The 25,062-nt window shown below is 42.2% G+C and overlaps 1 protein-coding gene across 1 annotated transcript in view; it reads left to right on the forward strand.

Moving 5' to 3' along the window:
• The window catches only part of SLC2A13 (solute carrier family 2 member 13), a 1,518,966-nt gene that overhangs the window by 1,065,879 nt on the left and 428,025 nt on the right, over positions 1 to 25,062 (forward strand). The window contains exon 6 of the mRNA XM_086967217.1: positions 15,110 to 15,230. Within this exon, the coding sequence (XP_086823343.1) occupies positions 15,110 to 15,230 (121 nt within the window). The remainder of the gene's footprint in view (positions 1 to 15,109; positions 15,231 to 25,062) is intronic.

A 25,062-nucleotide genomic window follows, 5' to 3' on the forward strand; every position in this document is an offset into this window, starting at 1 on the left:
TTTCGTTATATGCCGACGACCTATTGCTCTTCCTTGAGGACCCAGTCGAGGCCCTACATGGAGCTGAGACGGCGCTCACGGCGTTTGGGGCGGTCTCGGGCCTACGAGTGAATTGGGCCAAGACATGCCTTTTCCCGGTTCGCAGAGGCACCCCTAGTCCAGTCCTCAATGGAGAACTTAGATGGGAACCTGACTGCTTCAGGTACCTGGGGGTGTACATTTACCATGCTCCATCTGACCTCCTGGATGGAAACATCACCAGATGCAGTCGAGCTCTACGGGGGAACATGGACTTCTGGGCTACACTACCGCTTTCGTTGGCGGGGCGGGTCGCCCTCCTCAAAATGGTGGCTCTCCCCCGGCTGCTGTACTATTTCCGGGCGCTGCCAGTTTGGATCCCGCCAGCCACATTCAGGCTCCTACGGTCGATGATGACCGGATTCCTTTGGGGCTCGGGCCGCCGTAGAGTGGCCCTTAAGACCCTGATGAGGCCAAAGGCTGAGGGTGGACTTGCGGTGCCGGATTTTGAGAAATACTATCTGGCGGCGCAGCTCCAGACCCTCACCCAGGAGATTGCCAGGGAATTCCGAGGCCCGGAGGACAGGAGAGGTACGGGGATGGCCAGGCATGTCTTATCCTTCATAGCTCTACACCAACGTCTGACCTTACAGGACCTGACGTTGGAGGAAAAAACCATTCGCCTGTGTTGGAACCGGGCTCACGCCAGGGGCCAACTGCGGATACCGTATGCGCCGGAAATACCGTTGGGGATGCTGACGGCCTTGCCCCATGGCGGGGATTGGTCACGATTGGCAGACTGGGAGAACGCGGGGTTGCAGTTGGTGGGGGATCTTTATGAGGCTGGGGTACTCTTGCCCTTCCAGGAGCTCATTGACCGCTTCGAGATTCCCCCCGGAGACTTCCTGTTGCACTCGGCCCTGGTCCGTGCGATCCAGGCGCATTGGAAAGGCGGTCAGGAGGAACCTCCTACGTCTCCGGTGTGCCAATACGTCATGATGTCTGCGGGCACGGTGAAGGCGGTCACCTGCCTCTACGGTAGATTGATCAATGAAGGGCTGACCCCCCTTACGACCCTCAAGGTCCGGTGGGAGGCAGACATAGGCAAGGAAATCCCAGAAGCGACCTGGTCACAGCTCGTGCGGCGAGCTTGGAAGGGGACGCGCCACGCCCGTTTTCAGTTGGTCCACTATTATGTACTCCATCGGGCATACCTGACCCCGGCGAAAATCCAACAATACTTCGCCACGGGCTCGGCAACCTGCCCCAGATGCCCGGCGCCAGAGGCAGACCTCCTCCATATGTTGTGGGCCTGCCCGGGTCTATCCTCCTACTGGGTGGAGGTGGAGAAGACCCTGACGGAGGTGACGGGGAGACCCCTATCGGTTGATGCGGCGGTGGGTCTGTTGCATTGGTTTCCACATACCCCCAAAAACAAAATTTCCAGTAAATTTATTGATTTAGGGCTTCTCTTGGCCAAACGAGAGGTGACCAGGAACTGGAAGGCACGAGCTGGTCCGACTGGGAGCAGGTGGCATAGCGAACTATTGAAGTGGGCGGCGGGGGAAAGCACGCTGAGATACCAACTGGCTGGGAGACAACGTAACGAAAAAGCACAGGAGGCAGCGCTGGAATGGGAGACACTAGTACAGGCCCTCAGAGACTATTGCGCCCCCAGCGACTCTGATAGTGAGATAGCAGCGCGCCCTGAGTCCCGATAGGCACTGGTGTTTTCTGTTTCTGATACGCTCATCTTGGGTCCTCTCACGAATCCTATTGCGGCTGCTACCATACACTGATGGCGGGGTTGGGTGGGGGAGGGATTTCTTTGCAAGTTAGTGTTTTGTGGGTGGGACTTTCTTTTGGATTTGGGGGCTTGTTTAGAAAAGCAGATGACGGACAGTGGATTATCCGGACCAGCCTTTTGCTCCTGCTGAACCCCCACTGGATTTTATCGCCCGACTTTTGGACTGTGGGCTGAATGATCGTGTATAAAAACGTGCTGCGGGGGGTGGACGGGATGCAGTCGATTAATTTCAGTGTATTTTTGATGCTGGTCATATATGTAACAGTTTGCTGATTCCTGCAATAAAAATATATTTTAAAAAAAAAAAAAAAAATAGACCAGGACGCCCAAGATGAGCCAGTATGAAACCTAGTGACAAGGAGGTATTAGTTAGGTGTGAGGCCCCGGAAGAGGGATACGTTAACCTGATGAATGCGGTGGCTCAGCAATGGCTGAAACGTGATCCTACATTTCTACTGTAACGACTGAGCATTGTCTAACTTGTTCGTTTTGCTCAGAGTTGTTTTTTGCTTTTGCTTGACTCTCAACATATCCCTGTACACCAACCCTACCACAAGCAACGGGCCATCACCTGATGGGGTCCACTGGTCCAAATCATGTGCCACTCTGTAAAGTGTGCCCTTCTGTTTGGTTCTGAAGGTGCAAGTGTATCCTTCCTGCATTCCATAACAGTGAGTGGTGGATTAATATTTAATACTTAATTGAACCACTTTATAGAGTATTGATGTCATTCCAGGGCATCAGAACATTGTAGAGTAATACTCGAATTGAAGGGTAAAAACTGCAGAAATAAGTAGCTCCAGTTTATAACAAATACATTTGGGAAATATGTTTCCCCTGACATGAAGTAAAAGAGTGTGAAGTTTGGCATTATGCAGGTAGATGGCACCATGCTTGAAATTGATTATATTTATTTCTTTCAGATTGTGGCAAGTTCAGCCATTCGATGGATTTCCTGTGCATTGACATTAATGCTTTAGAGACCTTTATTTCATCAAGTCTTCTGGATTCATAGTCACATCAAACTTTATTCAGCTAAAAAAAAGCCTCAAAAGTGTACACAACTAAAAACAATACACTTTACATATACTTATGAATACACACAGTGAGCAATAAAATCACAATTAAAGCCCTTTTCATGCACTAGTCATAAGATGATAGCATACAATTCAGATCGCAAAGATATAAAGAATCCTTGCAAATTGCATAATTTTTTCCTAATCACCATAATGTAGCGGATAAAGTTAGCCACTGTAACATATGTAATCAGACTACTCAGCTGCTGCAAGAAAACTAGGGCTTCTTTCTGTTGTCTAATACCAGTAGCATGCAGAGTTGGTGACAAACATATTTCAGTGTATAAGAATATAGCTGGCAAAAAAACGTAACGTGCACTGCGCTTTGTGAAGAGGCGCTATAAGAGAAGCAATTTGGAAGCATAGATTTCCAGTCCACCTGTCTTGGAAATGTCACTAGAAGATGAATAATATTAAAACAAAATCTTGTGAGATAAAACCTATATTTAATGTTAAAAATACCTACCAAGCGTACATCCCTGGGACTGTTTCATTCAACTGTAGTTAATACTGGAACTTCATTTATCAAAGTCCTCCTGATTAAGGCTGGCTTGCCTCTGCAGAAACAAGTATTTCACCTTCTTCTTTTATTGAGCCTCTTATGTTCTCCGTCCGACAGACCCGAATCTACAAAGCAATTTAAAAAATAATTTATCCAGGGGATCTAAAGAGAGATAATCTGCCAGCAGTCCCCTCTTATAGCCTGCTTTTGGATTCCGCCAAATTCTTAACCAGAGAACTAAAGGGCCATATTTGATCCTGTCCACCAGGGGTTCCAGCCCCACCTCAGAATAGCACATAAAAGAAGGTGTGGATTGAGGAACAGTGAGAAGTCTACACAAAATTGTATTTTCAACCTGCTGCAAATGGTTAGCACCTTCGTACACCCCAGAAGCCAGCTCCGTAGAGCCTTTATGAAACACACTTACTTTTATAAATATTCACACAGGGCCAGAAGTACGACCCGGTTTTGCATGCACAAACGGGTTTGCGAACCGGTTTGCGCATGCAAAAACATCATGGGCCATGTACAAAGCCTATTTAGCGAGTCGCAATTCATGTGCAACTTGCTAAATAGGTTTTGCGACTCACTATTTGGAAGGGGCGCTTCCCTTTTAAATAGCGAGTCTCAAAACCATGTATTAATGTGTTGCGACCTCAATTGCGGTTGCAAAACACTTGCAATTACCACTTAGGTGGTAATGTATTCGCAAATGGGAAGGGGTCCCCAGGGGACCCCTTCCCATTTCGAAATGCATGCAGAAATGTTTTTTAGTGGCAGGCTGTGGTCCCAGGGACCTCTGCCTGCCCTTAAAAAATGAAACAAAAATGTTTCTTTTTTAAATGCATCCTGTTTTCCGTTAATGAAAACAGGCTGCATTTAAAAAAAACTGCTTTATTTAAAAGCAGTCCCAGACATGGTGGTCTGCTGAGCCCAGCAGGCCACCATCCCTGGGAGGGCCTGTCATTCCCAATAGGCTCGCAAACTGCGAGAGGTTCATTAATATTAATGAGCCTCACAATTTGCGACCCTATTGGGAATCGTTAACAGTGTCAAACACACTGTTGTACATTTTATTTTGTGCCTCGTAATTTGCGACTCGCAATTAGTCGCAAATTGAGAGGCGCAAAATAAAATGGTCATACAGCTGGCTCTCACTCTTTCACAGGATTATGATCCAATCTGCATGCAAAACTGAAGACTAACTCTATAAATCTCTGACATTGTATTGCCCTGGTATTAAATAAACTATTCCAATTTAGATTAGAGTTAAAGTGAAGGCCCAAATATGTAGAAGTTGTCACTACAGACATAACCACCCACCTAATTGAAATGTCCTAATTTTAGTATTTTTATGGCCTATTCTCATGCAAATGATTTACTAAGATTGGTTTTCATGTCCAACTGACCCATAAAAGTATAAAAAGAATCAAGAAGTTGTAGACCATTTGACGTTCTCAAGATTAAAACTGTGTAATCTGCATACAGTAAAAATGGTATTGAACATGATTTCATTAGCGGGCATGCCATTACCTATCTTACAAAAAAAATGGTCTAGGCTCTTTATGTAGATACGGAAAAGGTGCCATCACACAAACTTGGCAGACCCCTGAGGAGGTTTTAATCATGTTCACCCTATGACCCAAATGTAATCGTAGCTGCTGTATCACAATGCATCTGTCAAAGTAAGTCAATTAGGTCCTGCTCTATTCCCATCCACTCCATTATGGCCCATAGTTTTACTGTGTTAACCATGTCAAAGGCACAGGAGACGTCCATAAATTCTAAGTAAATAGATCCTCTCCTGGCCTTGTCATGCTTCACAATTATTAGCAAGAGGTTTAAGCACTGTTCCACAGAGTGCAACCCTGGGCGAAAACCATACTGCACTATAGACATGGCCTGATTTTCCTCTAGCCAGGTATCTAATTTGGCAGTCAAAATCCTGCCTAGTATTTTAAGAGAACTATCTAGACGGGAGATTTTGCGATAACAACATGGAGATTGTCGGTTCCCTTTTTAAAAATGGGAACTACCACCACTTCCTCTCATGATGGTATAAGTTGCCCATTTATAGCAGCTCTGAAGACATTAGTTAGCAATTTGGCCAAAGAGGCTATATTATATTTTACAAGTCTAATTGCACGCCGTCCGATCCAAGGCCTTTACGTGGATGCTCAGGTTAATAGCAGCAATTACATCCCATACCTTAATAGTTTTACCAAGTTGGGCAAAACCCTCAAATGTACCAGTTACTGGTTCCCTTTTATCAGAGGTAGTGTCCTTATTACCTGGGTTGAAGAGGCCAAAGAGGCTATATTATATTTTACAAGTCTAATTGCACGCCGTCCGATCCAAGGCCTTTACGTGGATGCTCAGGTTAATAGCAGCAATTACATCCCATACCTTAATAGTTTTACCAAGTTGGGCAAAACCCTCAAATGTACCAGTTACTGGTTACCTTTTATCAGAGGTAGTGTCCTTATTACCTGGGTTGAAGAGGCCAAAGAGGCTATATTATATTTTACAAGTCTAATTGCACGCCGTCCGATCCAAGGCCTTTACGTGGATGCTCAGGTTAATAGCAGCAATTACATCCCATACCTTAATAGTTTTACCAAGTTGGGCAAAACCCTCAAATGTACCAGTTACTGGTTCCCTTTTATCAGAGGTAGTGTCCTTATTACCTGGGTTGAAGAGGCCAAAGAGGCTATATTATATTTTACAAGTCTAGTTGCACGCCGTCCGATCCAAGGCCTTTACGTGGATGCTCAGGTTAATAGCAGCAATTACATCCCATACCTCAATAGTTTTACCAAGTTGGGAAAAACCCTCAAATTTACAAGTTACTGGTTCCCTTTTATCAGAGGTAGTGTCCTTATTACCTGGGTTGAAGAGGTTAGAAAAAGTATCCACCCAAGCCTGAACTGGTATAAGGGATTCCATCAGAGGCCTTCGATAACCTGACAAGAAAGGCTGATTTACAACCTTTCAAAACGCAGCATTATCCCCTGTATTAGCTGCCTCCTCCAAATCCTCCTAAGATTTCCTTCTAAGCTCTGTTTTCCAAGTCCCAAGGATTTATTTATACGATCTTCTGGCACTCATTATATCTATCTTAGAGCACGGTTGTTTTAATAAAGTTAATTTTAGTCGCTCGTGGGCAGCTGTACATGCATGGTTAAACCATTCCTGTGAAATATGTTTTTTAAGGATTTGCTTATAGTGAGCCCCTGGGCCGTTTATGTACATAAATCATTATAAGCCTCTAAAATATTCTCATGGGTTTCGTAAAAAGAAGTCAATATCGAGATTGCATGGCTATTATCCTTAATAAGACTATGCAAGAATTCCTCCTTATCTACTCTGTCCCATTTGATCCCAGTGTCTTTATTGTGTGAATATGATAAAGCCAAATTCTCCTTATGCTCTTTATCAAGGGTAAAAATGTAAATCAAGAACCATAACAAGCGGATTGTGATCGCTCAAACAGGAGACTTCAACATTATAACAACCAATAACCAAAGGAGCGACAGTGTTGACCAGATTTCATGCATCCAATTTATGCAATTCTTTAACCGTCCACACACAAAAGTTCACTGCACGCTGTGTTCTTCTTAGTGATCCTCAATTCTTTTTATTATGTAGCAAAAACTGATTTTTCACTTATGGCTATTCCAACTAATAACATCAAAGTCACAATTCCATAACTACAGCCTACGGGTTTCGTCCCTACTGGGACATCATCAGGGCTGTGAAACAAAACAAAAAAGTAACCATTACAATATGCATATGTCAGTTCGATCCAATACATTATATCAATCTATCAACCTGCCTATATGCCATTCTAACCCATCATCATGACACAAATGATACCCTGCCTATATTCCATTCTAAGTTTCCTTGCCATACTTTAATACACTTTGTTATTATTTTAAAAAACATTCCAACCATAGGCGAACTTCCCCCTCGTACAAGACCTGATCTATAATACATTGAGTTTTTACCAATTTTAATAAAAAATAAAAAAGTGTCCATTTGCTCACCTTCACTATCAAGTGAGTTAGAAAAATAAATGGTATCTGTCCCAACTACATCTGTTCGTAATTTTGGAGATACTCCTCATGAATACCTGAGGTTTATCTAAGCATTTAGAAAAAAGGGAAGTATGGAAAAGAGAAACTCCTATTAGACTATGGGAACCTGTTAGTCCCATCTGTTCTTCATCAATTTGTCATTTCGACCACTCACCCAGTGTTAGTATTAGGATTTATAAATGATAGCACCTTCTTCTCATTATTCTGTTGTCTTCACTTAATATTCGGTCGACCTCTTATCATCAACGATACTGGTAAAAATGAAAGCCAGAAAAACAATATATGACCTGGTTGACACTATCTTAATGAGGATTTATTAAAAAAGGGAAATCTCCTCTCACCTTATTCACATCCAAACTTTTCCGCCCAAATTTAGCACCAGTTCCCCTGTATTGCTATGTCTATACAACGTGCCTGTATCTGTTGTTAGATATCTACAATATATCAAAAATACAAAGATTATATCAGCGGTACAACGTTCCCCTCACAACCTTGTACTCAATTTCATAATTCAGTACAACAACCGCTCACCTGAATTCAAGCAATCTTGTTACACCCGTATTTCTACGTATTCAAATTCATCAGTAATCTTCAAATTTCTGACCAATTTCGCCACACATCATCTAAAAAATAATAGGGGTTTCATTACCATCCCTAACTCTTCATACATATGATCTATTCCCCTAAAGCATGCTTATGGCCATAGACTATCGAGATTTTCATATATTATTATTACATTTGAAAATTAATTTTTTTCAAACACTGTTGAGCGTGTCCACCACTAAAATTACATCACCCATTTACTAATTGTGTCCATCTAAACTCTCGCTCACCTCAAATCCCAAACTTCACATAGTCAAGTATCCATGCGCTATTCAAAGGTCGTTAAAGCTGATGAAAGATATGTAGATTCCGCGACTTATCTTGGGGTAGTAATTAACGCAGAACCAGGCTCTATTATTCAGGATAACTATGCTCCACTTTTAAAAAAAATCGAGGGAGATTTGAAGAGGATGGATTCACTGCAATTATCTTTGATAGGAAGGACCAACGTGCTAAAGATGACCATGCTACCCAAACTCCTTTATTTGTTTAGATGCATACCCTTTTTATTTGAGGAAGGGATGCTAAAAAAGTTTGAGTCTATCTTTAAGAGCTTTCTCTGGCAGTATGGTAAAGTCAGGAGGGCAGCCAGGTATATGACCCTCCCACAGGAACGTGGAGGTCTAGCAGCCCCAAACATAAGATTCTACCATTGGGCTTGCTTGCTGACGCAGATGTCTATATTATTTGCATCAGCACCCAGTGGAAGATATTCATATGACCCGACATCTGATTTATACGAGCCACCATCAATCTACAAACTATTGATGGGCAAGGAGGCCGTAGGGGCACTGCTGAGAAAAACTAGCCACAGATTTTTTTTTAAATCCCGGTATAAAGGGTTGCTTAGTGCCTGGGATTTATGAAAAAATCTGCAGAAATTGCTTCATATCCCCAAGATTAATAAGTATACCCCGCTGTGGAATTCAGGTTGTCTACCAAACTTGAGTGTGGATGGGGCCTGGCAACAAGGGGAACAACTGGGTATTCGGACGGTTGGAGATGTGATGCCAAATGGCAGCAGACTGAGCTTTAATAGGCTACAGGAGAAGTTCGGTCTGACCAGCGGCCACATTTTTAAATATCTCCAGGTCTCGCAAACACTTAAAACTGCTATCTCGGATATCGCTCCTGGCCCACCTTGCCCAGTGCTGGTATATTTGATAAGAGGAGGAGATAAGATTAAGAACATATATCAAGCCCATATAGAAAAAATACCCGATGACCTCCAGAAGCACGAGGCTGCGTCGGCAGACAGACCACAAGATCCGGACACCGATCTTGATAAAGCTCTGGGGTTGGATAAGCAATTACTGCGTTTCTCAAATCTGAAGGCACAACATTTTAAAACATTATTTAATCTGTACTACACTCCATCTAAGTTACATGACTGGGGTGAGGATTGATAGTAACTGTCCCAGGTGCCAGAAAGGTCCTGGAGATCTCTTACACATGTTTTTCTACTGTGAGAAGCTCAGTCTGATAAAAACTGAGATTGAGAAATTTTTTGAGGGGCTGCTAGACATAAAGATCAGCCTATCCCCGACGGTGATGATTTTTGGGAGCGATAGTAAAACGGCTCTTGTTAACAGGGAAACAGAGGTTTTTATTTTTCTGGCCGTGGCGGTATTACGTATTTTAATCTCAGCCGCTTGGAAGGATCCAAATGCCCCAACATTCCAAATGTGGTTGTCCAGACTTCTTGGTATCCATAATATTGAATCCACCCTATATCTCTATAAGGGTAAGAAAATGCGCGATTTCGGCAATAAGATGTGGGACCCTTTCAAAACCTGGAGGGATGGGCAGATATAATTAAATGGGCCCACTCATATTTATAATGTATGTGTAAATATTTATTTATATGTATATACATTGTATGAATTTATCTAAGCTGTAGCCCTGTTTACCGAAGTATTTTACTATGTAATATATATTTGTTAGTATAATGTGTATTTGTTGTAAAGAAAACAATCTATTTTGCTGCATCTGTTTTGTATCAATGAATTCTCAATAAAAAAGAAAGAAAAAAAATGATCATTGCAATGAAGGCGGCAGTCAAATTTCTGAATACTAACTGGGATGAGACTGGAAGTATTGTTTACTGCTGAGGAAAGGAAAGTCCACTGATGAATGGGAAACTGCCTTTACTATGCGGGCTGAGCCACTCTTGCCATTTCCCCGCAAGCTAAACCACACTTGCCTTAACTACACATATGCCTTAACCATGCACAAGCGTGGTTAAGGCAGTGCACGGTCTTGCTGTCGGATGGAGACTGGGAGGAATCATTGAGAGCGGACGTGTTGGGAGTAGAATGCGTTGGAACGGGAAGCCAACAGGAATACTGACAGTTAAGTGGGGCTGAGGCCGGGTCAGTTTGGTTTTAGGGCTCAGGGTGGGGGGTCGAGGTAATTTTTGGAAGGGCGCAGAGTTTTTGGTTTTAGGGCTCTGGACGGGATGAGGGGGTTGGGGTAGTTTTACGGGCTGGGGCTGGTTTTGGGGGGTTAGGGGTGAGGGTAGGTGTTAGGGCTTAGGATGAGGGGGTCTGGGTAGTTTTAAGGGCTGGGTATGAGGGGTTTAGGGGTGAGGGTAGGTTTTAGGACACAGGGTGAGGGGGCCGGGTAGTTTTAAGGGCTGGGGTTGGGTTTTGGGGGGTTTAGGGGTGAGGGTAGGTTTTAGGGTTCAGGGTGAACGAGGTCGGGTAATTTTTTAAGGGGGTGTGGGTTTTAGGTCTCAGGGTGGGGAAATTAGTAGGGGTAGGTTTCCTGGCAACTTGGAGGTAAGGCCTCAGGGCGGGGTTGGTAATGGGGAGCTTTGAGTGCAGGACGGGCTATGTTTTAGGCCTCAGGGTGGGGGGTGGAGGGGCGAGGTAGGGGGGATAGAATTTTAGGGCTTAGGGCGGGAGGAGGATTGGGGTATTGGCAAACTTAACTATGCATATCCCCTTACCAAACATGGATTTACAACGAAATTGCGTGATAAAGGCATGCATGGTAAAGGAATTCATGGTTAAGACGCATTTGCGGTTTGGGCTGTGTTGTAGGGGCACAAGTGATTTACCCATGAGTGCCTCTGTCATAACACCCTGCTGCAAAAAGAACAATCGATGGACAGAATGCAGAACAATGTCATACATTCACCCCAGTACAGAGATCTGGGCCTAAATCCATCATTTATTTGCTCACCATGCCATTCCAATTTGGACCCAGCCATATGCAAATCAGTCTTGACCCTGCGCCCAATGGTAACAGTCCAGCCCGTACTGGCAGGCCAGGTACTCCCTGGACTGGAAACAAGCATCCTAGAACCGTTTTCAGGCCTTCAGCCCTCATCAGCCAGGATAGCTTGAGTCCAGTGGCATGGAGAGCACGGGACCCACGTCTGGCCATACCCGTCCCACACAGGTTTACAAATTCAAAAAGAACAATTGATGGACAGAATGCAGGACAATGTCATACTTTCACCCCAGTACAGAGATCTGGGCCTAAATCCATAGTTTTTTTGCTCACCATGCCATTCCAGTTTGCTGAACATTTAAAGAAAGTTGGATGAAGTGCTAAAAAATGTGCCATATTCGGCAGAGATAGGGCGATCAAAAGTACAAATGGAATTAACTTGAACATTTTTTAAATGCCATTGCCCTAGCTGTGTGCTGTACTAGCATCTACTAACAGACCCTATTGACAGAGGTTTAAGAAGCGCTGTAGGGTATGGGACATGGGATCTCCTGGGGAGTTTGAAGGAGCTGTCACTTACAGCAGCATGCAACAAAAACCCAAAAGTGATTCTCTGCAAAGAGCTTGGTCATGCTTGAGAATTCCACCAACTTCAATATGATGCAGGCCAGAACTGAGGGCAGGGAAGGGGGCTGGTGTCGTTTTTTGACGGACACTAGCACAGCATCTCTTCATTTGGTTACCACCAGGGCCAGCTTTAGCGCTGGTGGCGCCTGGTGTGACAATCATGTTTGGCAGCCCCACACCTCATGAGCGCCTGCTCAGATTCTCACAATACCACTGAGCAAAAGTGCCTCTCATCTCTACAAACATGAGTTATTGCTAAACATAGCACCCCCCCTTGAGATCAGCGCCTCCTCCAAAGCACCGAGTGCTGCTGCACCGGTCGCACTGCCCTAAAGCGGCCCAGATTACCACTCTCTGTGATTCTAGCCCACTCTCTTTAGTCTGTTGCCCTGCCCTTTACATGCCTGGAAATAACAGATTCTTCCCGTGAGCGCACAGCACATGGATGCTTTGAATATTTGGTGCTTTGCAAATGTAAATTGCTTTATGAATTTGGAAATAAATGAATAAAGTAGATGGTATTTTAAAGTGCAAGTAGCAAGGGCCTTGTAACGTGCACTTCCGCAAAAGGTCTAGTTGTTCATCAGTGCTTCGCACCTAAGTCTAACCTGCCTCCGTCCAGAGAGAGGAAGGCAAAGGCAGGACTACAGAGAGAGTTTACATTCCCAGCATAACACGTCTTAGAGCTACACAGAAAACTAGGGACAGGAAGTTGGCACTGAAAGAACGGAAATCCCAGTAATGCACCTATTTATGACTGCCTACATTGCTCAGGTGTAAATCACGTTTTTGCACAAGTGTGAGTTGTGACTTAATCCACGTGTGATGTAAAATCACAGCTGTAAAAACACTTTGTGCCTAGGACACTATTAATGAGACAACCCTTTGCAGTCGGAGCAGGGAGAGGTGCAACGGGATAAAGAGATCATGAGCAAACAAAATAAAATGAAAAGTAGTTTCTAATGATTCAAAAATGTAATTGGGATTGTGTAAGGAGATGTAATGCTGGGAGAATGTAATGTAATGAGGTCACAGCTGACCTAGAGCAGTGGGGGTATGGAATGTAATGAGGTCACTGCTGACCTACGCGGAATGTGGACAATTTGAAGAGGATCAGCCGATGAGCATTTAGCACGGCTGGGGATGCTGTCAATAAATAAATATGCTAATTTTTATGAAGGCTCCTTGAATCTTTACAGATTGTCGTCCTTAAGAGTTATCAGATCACCATTTAATTCACAAGTTTGTGCATACTGGAATAATGATCCATCAGAGAAAAAACAAAGAAAGAATAAGATTTGGCAAAGCCAATAGGTCTCACTTTCTCACTAAATTGTTATTGGCAAAGGCTTGTTTCCTAATGTTGTTGGATATTGGATAACAGGCTGAATTCTCCAAAACAGACGATCCGTGATAGCCCTCATCTTACTGCCACCACACAGGAAATGACATCACCAGCTCTCCAGGATCTTGTCTAAAGTTCTTTGAGGTGTTGGGAGGGAGACTTCAAGCAGTACTTTTGCCATTGGGTTAGAACTTAATACCTCATCAGCATACATCTGTAACACTACTCCTTTGTCTGAAGTCCATGGAAATAAATAGGAGACAAAACGCTGAAATCCCATTATATTGTAAGAAAAATTGACTATCATCTTGGAAAAGAGCTTTACACTTGAGAGTTGATCAGAAACTAGAATGAAAGAACGCTTACATTAAATGCAAAACATTATGTAATTGTAATGTAATGGTAGCTGTTATGAGTGTGGCCCCAGGACCCTGCAGAGAGAGAAAGAGTGAAGGAAGGGCAGAAAGGGAAAGTTAGGAACCCGAAAGGGAGGGGATTGAGTAGATGGAATGGCGGCAAGAAAGGAAGCAGGAGCATGAGATGTGGTCTCCTTGCTGATAAGAATATAGAGTTACATGATCACTACCCTTTGTGTGTCCGAGTCTTCTGTGGACACAAAAAACACAACAGAAATGTTTTACTGTTTACCTGTTTAATTTTTTTAAATTACTAATAAAACAAATATTGAGTAGGGGGAGAACGAGGCACATGTCAGGCGCAACACAAGATGCTCCGAATTGATGCAGGGCCAACACACAACGGCCCCCCAAAACTTCAAGGGGGCCCCATTCAACCCAAGGTCATTGAATATCTGTGGGATAGAGATTCTGCAAGGGGCCTCCATAATTTTGCATTACGCTACTGAAATGATGAGAGATCCCAAATGCTGGCCATGGGTGGAGGAGGAAACAGAAACATAGGCAGCATAATGTTGTCAACTGAGTGACCAGTTTGATGCCATATTGGGATTGACAAAAGATGCATGGGTCTTGCCATTTGTGAATTGCCAACTGAGGGCCCTTTTGATTTCAGCTGCTTGTCACAGTGGCTCAACCACATTATGTTCCTCAGGCTGGGCACTCTGCATCCAAAAGAGCTTCTGGTAGTGGCACCATCAGTTGAAACCTGTGCACCAGGGTGCAAGGTAGAGATGGGGCGAGAGAGTCACAGCTAAAAGAACTACTTCATTACATCCTTTTACCAATGGGTATAGAAGTGGGGCACTCTAATCTTCCACGAAAAGCCATGGGATTGATGGACAACCCATTGAAGCAATGGCAAACCTTTGAAAACACATGAGAGACAATAGCGGAAGGGTCTGGCCCCAAACCCCCTTTTCCTGCACTGCTTCATATGTACTTTAGTCATCTTAAAATTCTTGATACCAGGAGGTATATAGTAGGAGCTGTTTTAAGCAAGACCTAAAAATGAATTTTGCTACACGTATGAAAGTGCTGTTTCACTCAAGCAACTATCTTGTTTATATGGTTAAAAAGAACAAATGCCCCTTTTAATGTGTGTTTCCCGGCGCTAGCCCCACATGTTTATCTACCCTGTAACAGGAACATACATTTACTAAGAACAGCCGAGAATAAAACATAGTAGGTGAAAGAAAAATAAAACAAGGCACAGAGAAAGAGGGGCCTGTCCAACACAGCGCTTGTAGAACAAGAAACCTCAAATTGAGAATGTCTCGCCCTGGCTGTGCTGACGGGAGTTAATCTTTCCTTGGCCCTCGCAAAGCAGATTTACTGTGTGCTGTCTCTGTCTGGCGGGCGGTTTAATGCTGTGATCTTTGCTCTCCATATTGTGGCATATGAAATGCAAACAGCTGTCCTGTTTGTTGTCCCTCTGCAGGCACCACGGTCGCCCTTTCCCTCCTTGCTTCGGGATTTCTGCTGTCAGCCCAGGTCTCCCCTCCCGTCACCCTTAATCCCGCGGATCCGTCGAGCCCGAACTCCAGCTGCACAAAGTACAGGTGAGATTTCAGGATTATGCTACAGAAGGCTTGAAACTCGGCCCCAGTCTTCAGACACCTGTCATGCCCCGGCACGCGCTTTCCAGCTGCCTTTAATTGTTTTGTGCAGAATATTTAAGCATCTATTTGTTGTTCTATTTTCACCAATTTTATAATATTTTAAATTCTATGTCGATGGTCACTTTGCATCAGTCACCCACAGCCAGGAGTGTGTTATCAGTGCATTAAAAACCTTTAAAATGTATCATGGTCGCTATACATATATATGTGGTTTCTCTCGGTGACTCAGAACCAGCTTTCAGTTTTGTTGGGGGGGAGATGGGAATAATGAATTATGTCAATAAATACTCTGTACTGTATTTTATGAGGAAATATTTTTTAAATTTTACAAATTATGCGAAATTAGAATGATTATGTACATGGTGTTTTAAAGTTTTTATACTCTGGTGATATTTTTGTAAGATTCTAATTAATCAAACAAATAAACTTGACTTTGACTGTATTTTATGAGGGTGTCGCAAGTCCACAAGGCATTTCGTGACCATGTAGAGGCACGAGGCAGCCAGCCACGAAGCCTTTATCAGGCCCTCGAGCTCCGAGTTTACTTGCATAGTCTTATAGCGGGGAACATCGTTTACAACAAAACTTTTACCCCGCACTACCATTACAACGCAGGATTTACAACGAAAGTCGCTACAACGACTTTCGCTGGAGGGCGATGTTGGATAGGGAATAGTTTAATTTCTATCCAACACCTTCCCTACTATCCACGGGGACTGGAGTTGGAATAGAAAATTAAACTATTCCACTATACAGCGCCGCCCAACGCAAGTCGTTGTAACGACTTGCGTTGTAATTCCTGCATTGTAAAGGCATGCGTGGTAAAAGCATGCGTTGAAACGTCATACATCCTCTTATAGCTTATACCAGAGGGTGTTGTATTGTTTATATATAGTACCTGCTCACGTCACCGCCCTTCCCACAATCAGCCCAGGTCAGGGCTCTCTTTCCTCAGATAGAAGCGCTATTATGGTTGCTCAGATGTTGAATACCTGGGAATATGTGATGAGAAAATAAGCACATCAGTACACAGCTCGTGATATATAGCAAAATTCTATAAGCCGTGTAATGTAAGTCACTTTCCAAAACGCCTGTAATTGACAACAGATGGTAACATGCAGCAGATGTTGGGATGAACTCCAGTAGAGCAGTAAATAAAAGTACAGCTATTAATGTCTTTATGCCAGCTAGTGCTAGTAAATGTACAGAGAAAAAAAGGTCAGAAGAAAGAGTTTTTAATTCTGCTCAGTGACCTGCCTTTCACACTGTCAGTTATCTCAGGAAGCAGCCATTGCAACATGACAGCTCACCTGTAACAGGTTATTACAGTAGCGCAGCAATGCCACTTTCTTATTACAGGCGACTGATGTCGCAACTGAACTCCGATTAGAAAATTAGAGGCAAGTTTGTATACCTATAGTGCAGGCTTTCCTGTATTATAAAAATAACCTGTTTTATGTAAGGCTGTTCTTCTGCATTTTCTGTAATTTCATGGGTCTGCTATTTCCCAGTTTAACATTACTCAATTGTACAAGCATGTTTGCACACTTATAGAAAAAAGTTAATACTTTATTTTTGTTGATAAAGTGTGGAAGGGATTTCTGAGTTTGGAATTGGCGCGAACACTGCAATATAGCAAATAAGCGACTTTACCACTTGAAAATACGTCATTTGTCATGTGTGGGGCTTCATTTTCTGGACCAGAACGACATATTTCCTTGAAAAGAAAAAGGCTGTACTTTCTTATGCACACAAGCGTCCAATGCATGTGTGTTTTCGAGAAGAGAAACTACTGGAAAACCGAAGAAAAAAGAATGGACAGATCTCTTCGGAAAAGACCCTCATGCCACGAGGAGAGGTTGCACTTCGGGGATTGGCTAGCTGAGGCAGTTTGTGGTAAAACAGATTTGATCCGAAGCACGTTTTTGAGGCCTTCGCTCGGAGAACGAGAAGAGGAGAGGTTTAGAGGTCTGGTTTATTGTATCTAGTGCATAAAGAAAACCTCAGCAGGGCCAAAATTCTTCGCAAAGTCATCGAATAACTCATTCCTTTCCTAGCACGTGGCTGAGGGCAACCTTTTCCTGTAGAAATATGGAGGAGCAATTGACAAAAAGTTACGTTTTTACACAGTGCTAATATAACATGTGCAGATGGATGCATTTGAATGTCATTCCAAATTATTGAGACTATAGTACAGAGCTAAATGTAGACCAGTGTGTTGGGAACGGAAGATGAGACACAGGATGCAGGAAAATAGTCAATCATATTTAAGATTATGCTCCTGCTCTGGAGCCCTGCACGGAAGACCTGTAAGGAGGACACTAACTCGACCTGTGATGCTTGCATGATGATGATAAACCTCTCACCAAGTAGGCTCTGAAGGTTCACATCTCTGTCCTTAATGGCCACACCTCATTGCAGACACAAAATGGTAAACCTGGCAATTGTTGACATGATAGGACATGAACATTCTGATTCCTCCTTTGCTTATTCCAGTGAGATAGATGAATGAGTGAAAAAGCTTAATCGCCTGTGGTGGTATAAATAATTTGTGCACTTTTCACCAACCAAGGCTATTGAGGGCCCTGAAGGGCTCTTACAAGCCCTCTTGTTTATAAATGTACCAACTTTACTAAAGCAAACTAAAATAATTAAAAGCATTTATTTACCATAAGGCAATTTTATTAGGTTGGTCCCAAGTTTCTCACTATTTAGAGATAGTGACTCAAACATAGAGTCTACTACACAGAGTGAGAACATTAACGCACTCATGCTGTAGACCACAGTTAGGAGCAAGGCCGAAGATGAAGAACACGCATATATGGGCGAGAGCTCATAGCCCTTTTACTCAAGAAGTCAAAGTTAAACCTCTGACCTTACTCCATATGAAGCACAAATATCAAGTTTGACTTGAGCACCTTGGACATCTTTATAGTTAAGCCTGCATTACCTTTTGTTTATGATATTTTTCATTGATACCACAGAGGTTTATTTGAGGGCTGTGGTGAGAAATTATTATTTTTTTACCACATTTACTATCTGATCAGACTGCAGCACATTTATCCGTTCCCTTTTGACATCTTAATTTTATTGTATTTAATATTTGAACTAATCATTTACTTCAAAAAATTTAGCCAATCAATTATACCCTTAAGGACAGTATTGTGTCCCAAGCTGACTGCTCTGCACATCCCTCATAATACAAGCAAGAGCAATCGAATGGTGAAGTTTATGTGCCTATACAATTGTATGGTGCATGGGAGCACACCATTTTGAAATGTAGGTCTATGTTGGGATCTCAAACTCCCTTTGGCCAAATGCAATTAAAACATCTGTACACGCCACTTCATTGTAGCGTTCACCACCAATAAGCCTCTTCCAACTAAAACAACCCACAACAAAACTGATGGTCCTTTCACAAACACATTTATGGATACATAAGTAGTACTACAAAAGTATTTTTATATACTTTTACATACTTATGTGAATTGGCCAGAGACATCTAACTCACTTTTAGTAAATTTGCAATGAGGGCACAGTTCTTTCTATTTGTGATAAATGCATTCACGTTACTTCCATTGTAGATATTTTGCGACCAATTCACAAAAGCATGTAAGAATACTATAAAAGTACTATTTTATATACTTGTAAATGCCTTTGTGAATCGGCGTCCGGTTGTAGAAAATGTGTTAAGAAAAACAGTGTGGAAAGTTTTGAAAAAGTACCTTAATCACACTGAGGTTAATGACTGGTAGGAAAGTTTGCTTGTAGCTCATGGTGTCTTTGTAGTAATTTCTGAAAACGTACATAATGGTTTCTTCAAAGAACATATAGAAAAATAAAATGCATTGGTGCCTCGTTTCCCTCATAACTTTGTCCCTCATTTGTATGCTCTAATTGAGGTGTACATTATATGAGGAGCTAGATTGTTTTCTAGAACTGTGGCGAAAGAGAGGATATTAGGGTGCATCTGAAATAGGGAGGCAGGTTTACCCCATACATGGACTGTTAGTTTCAGTGGAATCTGTCTCAATTGTCTCAATTGTCTTAATGTGTAGTATTGGCAGTTATAAACAGCTTCCCCAACCTCCATGAGGCTGCTGCATTTTTTTGCACATTGTTAATGGAGTGTACCTCGTTTGTGTGCGATCACAGGGGTAATCATTTTTGGTGTTGCGTGCAGACTTCGGCGAATGTGTTCCAGTGAAGTGCTCCACCCAATTATTTACTATAATTACCTTATGCAGTGAATAGTCTATGTGGTCAGATAAGATGTAGTGGACCTAAGGATTACCACTGACCCCACAGGTGGGGTCTGTGGTGCACTCTCCAGAAGAGGTGAAGGAGAAGCTCACAGACACTTATGTAAGTGGTTCATGTTGTCCAAAAACAAGCGGTGCATGCACAACCCAATGATAATCCCAGACACCGCAGTTGAGAGTTTATTGTCCACCGAGAAGCGTTGAATGTGCACACTAATAATAATACTGGACACCTCAGAAGAGGGTTTTATGCAACACCCTCAAGAACTGACAGACACATCGGTAGAGTTTCAATGCTGTTCCACAAAACATCCAAAGACACTTCAGGAGGGGGGTCTGTTATGTCAAACAAGAAAGGGTGAATGCACAAACCAAGGCTGTTCACGCACACCTCATTAGAGGGTCTATGAAGTCCATCCTGGTTGTAAAAAGTGGAATTCTTTATGGTTCTTTAAAGGGAAAGACTGCATTTTTCAACCAAATAAGTGTGCAGTTGTTGCTTTCGTCTTCAGCTGTCCACCTTCCTGCGGGTTAGCCCAGTTGGGATCTGCAAGAAAAGTACCACTTGGCCCAGGCTTTCCCGTCCTCCACTCCACCTAGCTCTCAATCGCTAGTGTAGGTTGTCATCATTTGATATTGGTAACTTTCTATCATAGAAACAGTAGCCTCTCGTGGTCCTAATGAATGAGCTAAGTTGCACTGCTGCGAAACAATCTGTTTAGGTCAAATGCTTTGTAAATGTATCACATCTATGCATTTCAATGGCATACATGCCTTGGCTTCAAAGGGCAATTTGACCATCCACCAATTTCTCTGGGGCTGCTCCAAGAATATGGAAATCTCTCCCTCCTGACATCAGAAGAATCCCCTCTCTGTCTCGCTTCAAAAAGGTTGCCAAAACATTCCTTATGGGCAAATTTCTCGTTTAAACTTTGCCTCTACCACCAGTACAGCCTTGATCTACGGCCAGCTATTGTCTTCTTTTGGATTATCTACCTCACCCCTTCAGAAACTTGGGGCCTTGTCACGAACATCGATTATCGCAATCTATAAATATGTTATCTAGTCTTGAGTACTTGGATATTTAATCTATAAATATGTGCCCTATCTTCCTTATGTATCCTGCACCCTGCCCATCTTTCATTTGATCTGTAACTGGATGATGGTATGCCTTTTCTGTGCATGCCTATGTTTCTCTGTAAAGCGCTCTGATACCCTAACGGGTCAAGTTCGCGCTCTATAAAACACACATAAAATAAATAAACAAATAGACCCAGGGCAAGATGTCATTCTCATTACCTCGAGGGGAGGGAGACTTTCCACAAGATAATTTTTTGTGGGAGAGTTTACTTTCAAAACCTTCTTTTGCCTGTAGAGTTTTCATGGGCTATTTAAACAGAAAGTAATACATTGAGTCAAAGCTTAAGAAAAGTAACAATATTTTCCTTAGCTCTGTTAACATAGGTAGGTACAAAAAATATGTTATGATGTTATTTGTAGTAGATAGTAAAATTTGCATTGCTGGGGCTACCAGTAAATTTTATTGGGGTTATGTGGGTGCTCATTACATATTCAAACAATTCTGTCATTTGATGGCCAAGAAATCAATAAAATGCCAAGTCTGTGCAAACTGCTTTACATGATACGAAAGAATGGTGGATTGGTAAAACTCCCAGCAGACAGAAAGGTACTTTTACTTAAAAAAAAATGATTGTATGCCTTCAAACACTGAAGATTTTGGGGCTTATTTAGAGTGAGGTGGATGCACCACCCTATTTACAGGGTATATCTGGCTGCATGCTCTAAATAGGGAGGATGGGACATCTGCCAACCTTTCCCCAAAGAACCATTATAGGGACCAAATATAAGATGAGCAAGTGGTATTCCCGGGTGGAAGACCACCCCACCCAATATAACAGGCCCAGGATGTTCCAGTGTAGGAAAACGAGACCCTGATAAAATCCCATGAGGCTCCGGTTGCAAGCGCAAAACGGACTTGACCCGTGCCTGTGCCCGACACTCTGCTGTGGAATGTGTGGAGCATAGAACAGCAACCTTCTGCTAGCCAACAGCCTTTGATGCCCTTTGATGCCCTCCATTCCCTGACTTCTGCCCCAGACCCTCAATGACTTCCACAACCCGCTTCTATTTACTATCTACACAGAGTAGGTAGGAAACCGAAGTGAGTTTGTCCCCAGCAAGGGGACACTGCATGTGGATTTGGGCCTGGTAATTCCAAGCTATTCCCCTTTCTGGAGACAAATACTCATAATAGCCAGATTGCTTGGAGGGATACTTGATGGAAATGAAATTTCCTGCCACAGAGTCTCCCCGCACATATAACTGTCCGCCTTGTAATCAGGGTCTTCTTGTTTTAGTATACGTGTAAGTGTCTGTGATGCAAAGGCATGTTATGGTGTCTACATGAAAACTGAGTACTTCAATGAAAATTCCTTGGTGATTGAAAATGTGAATGAAAGAGTATTATTTAAACATTCTTGTTTTGGGATCCTTTACTCAATTAAAGTAGCTTGAATGTATCGCATAGTGTTTAGATATATTATTTGAGGGAGTTTTATTTAAAGGGAACCTCCAGTAAAGGATGTCAAAATATCTCTCCAAACCCAAGCAGACTTCAAACAAAGGAAAATTCAGAATTTCCATCTTTGGTGATTGTTAGTGATGTAGCAAAGATATGTATTTTTTCCTTTATACTGGATAAACCCTTTAATGGTTAAATGCTATTGAAAATAGAGGGATTTGATTATTGAACAGAAATAAAGATTTTTCTCTATTACATTCAAACTTGGAGAGTCACGTGTGGCTTTTTAGCAACACTAACATATTTGGCCATCAAGAATATAAGGCTTCAAATGTTTTTCTGTTCTGCCTCCGGAAGTTGTCCATTTATTATTTAAGCAGGCACATTACAAGCTGGAGAATCCCAATTAAGTGTACAGTTTACACTATTACGTTAGTAGGGCTGCATCTAAGCAAGAAAATATTAATCACTGGCTTCAACATATTAATAACTGTTTTAAATAGGGCCTCACTCAGCTCTTCTGTTATTTTTAGGCCTGTATATAACTGATGTTACTGATGGGCGATTTAATGATACTCAATTTACCAACCTAGGAAGCATAAAAGGCTGAGAGTTGAACTTTCCAAGATGCAAACGTGTGACCTTCAGATCATTGTGTACATTAGAGGTGTGCTTTTAACTCACTGGACCTATCTGCCAAACTATTGTAATATTTGAATTCGTGCTAATGTTTTGTGCAGGGATAACTAAGGCCTTGTGCTGTGTTTTGGAATCCATTGAAGCTCTGAAGAGGGAGAAGGTTTCTTCTTGTGACATTGTGGTTCAGCAGAACATTTCCAAAGTTATAGGTGGCATGACATAATAGCAGGACACAGAGGTATAGGATGACCATTGGGCACTTTGGGTGAAGATCTTCCTCTGAAAGAGCAGAGGGAGAGAGGTTCTTCTGTCCTACATGAAGGGATCTTATCTAAGTTGCCATGTTCAGGTCAGACACAGGACACTCCAAGCAGGCTTTGCTTATCTGATACAGGGAGTATCGGGGAGTTTGTGTTGTCACACCCATGGTCACCTACTCTGCAGACTATGGCACCGCCCTTAGTCACTATAATGCTTAGTGTTCAGTTTGTTGTCTCTGATTTTCATCAAGGTGCCAACTTTTGCCACTGACTCTAGTCATGGACGCAATGACTGTACATATCCAGTGCCAAAATAATATACAAGAAATTAGTTTGCCTCAATATGGTGAAGGACTCCATATTTTGACCCTTTGAGAAATTGCTTTAATTGCTTATTTTTGGTCTGGTGCTGTTGTAATTGTTCATCTTGCTCACTGTTTTATTGATTTCAGATGAATGAAGCAAGAACTGATAGAGTAGGGAAAATGTGATCTGACAGAAACTATAGAAGCTATAAATACATCTTGAGGGATGGTGCTAGCTACACCATTAATAATCCTCTATGCATCAGTATCCTGTAAATTGAGATACGTTTTGTAACAACCTATAACGTACAGAATTCTTTGGTGAACTGGTCAGCAACAGACCAATTTTTGTGTAGTATGCATGAGCGTAACGTCACAGTCGGTATCTTCATATACGGTGTGTACTCAAGCATTTCAGGCAAAAATAGGATTAAAATAGAAGTATTTAGTGGTAGTGTGTCCACATTACGAAATCACAAGAAATTCATATTTTATTAAAAAAAACTCAAAATGTGAAATGTAAGATTTGTTGATGGAGCAGTCAGGTGTGGGGGTCTTAATAAAGGATTAAAAATAGCATTGACGCACTGTACATATTTGATTTTTTTTAATTAAAGTTTATAATTAGGATTTGGGAGTAGGAGTTGAGCAAAGGCAGACACGTACTATAGTGTAGCTATAGATGTAAGTGCAGTGGGAAGGGAGCAGCTAGGTGTGCTTAACTGAAATGAACCTAGAACAAAATTAAAAATTCTTTTTTATATAGATTCTTTACATTATATCCCTTTTTATGTATTTATTCATTAAACAATTTGTCATTTTCACATAGATTTGTGTTTATATAATATCAGTGCAATACACATAACTTTGTCAAAAGGTATATGAGAACCTAGTTTCCAGGATTCAAGGGCAGTCAGGCTACTGACCTTCATTTGTGATGGCTGGAGTTGTTTATATTTGGTGTCCTGGGCCTGCAGTACTACCAGATACCAAGCTAGATGAACACGTTCTTAGCACATATTACTCACTACTAATGAGGCAAAGCAGTAGCTGGCTAACTTAACTGGGTGATACAGTGATGAAGGTTTGGACACCTTGAAATCTGTAGAAAACTCTAAGACCATTTTATAACTGTCCAGTAGTGTTTTACATTATAAAATAAAAGTATTTTCATGCACCTAACAATAATGATCTGCACCTCAGACTAGAAGTCTATGTCGCCTTCCCAGCCAGAGAAACAACCTCAAAACTAGTATAATCAGGGCTCCCGGTTTTATGGTATTTATTTTTTGGGACATTTCCGTCTGTATTTATCCATATTTATTTTTTGCTAATTTTATCTGTATCTATCCATATTTATTTTGAGTTTTGTGAGAAAATGAAGCTGAAATTAGTATATTTCCACATTTATTTAATCAATCAATATGCACTCATGCATGAATGCCTGCCAGGTTTCAATGCTGCGAACACCGGTTGAAGATAAATCTATGTACTTATGTGAAAATATGCAAGCTTCAGTATCAACCTTGTGTATATCTGTTCAAGCCTCTTTACTAAAATACCTTTCTTTTTTAACCCCCTTACCTAGCAATCCAAACAGCTATTGGCTTGGCAGTCATGGCTGACAGGATTTAGAATTACCGTATTTTCCAGCGTATAAGACGACCCGGCGTATAAGACGACCCCCTACTTTCATTGACAAAATGTAGGTTTCATGCTATATTCGCCGTATAAGACGACCCCCACTTCCTAACGTCCTACAGT

Source organism: Lissotriton vulgaris, chromosome 1_1 (genome assembly GCF_964263255.1).
Source record: "Lissotriton vulgaris chromosome 1_1, aLisVul1.2, whole genome shotgun sequence".
NCBI classification, from domain to species: Eukaryota; Metazoa; Chordata; class Amphibia; order Caudata; family Salamandridae; genus Lissotriton; species Lissotriton vulgaris.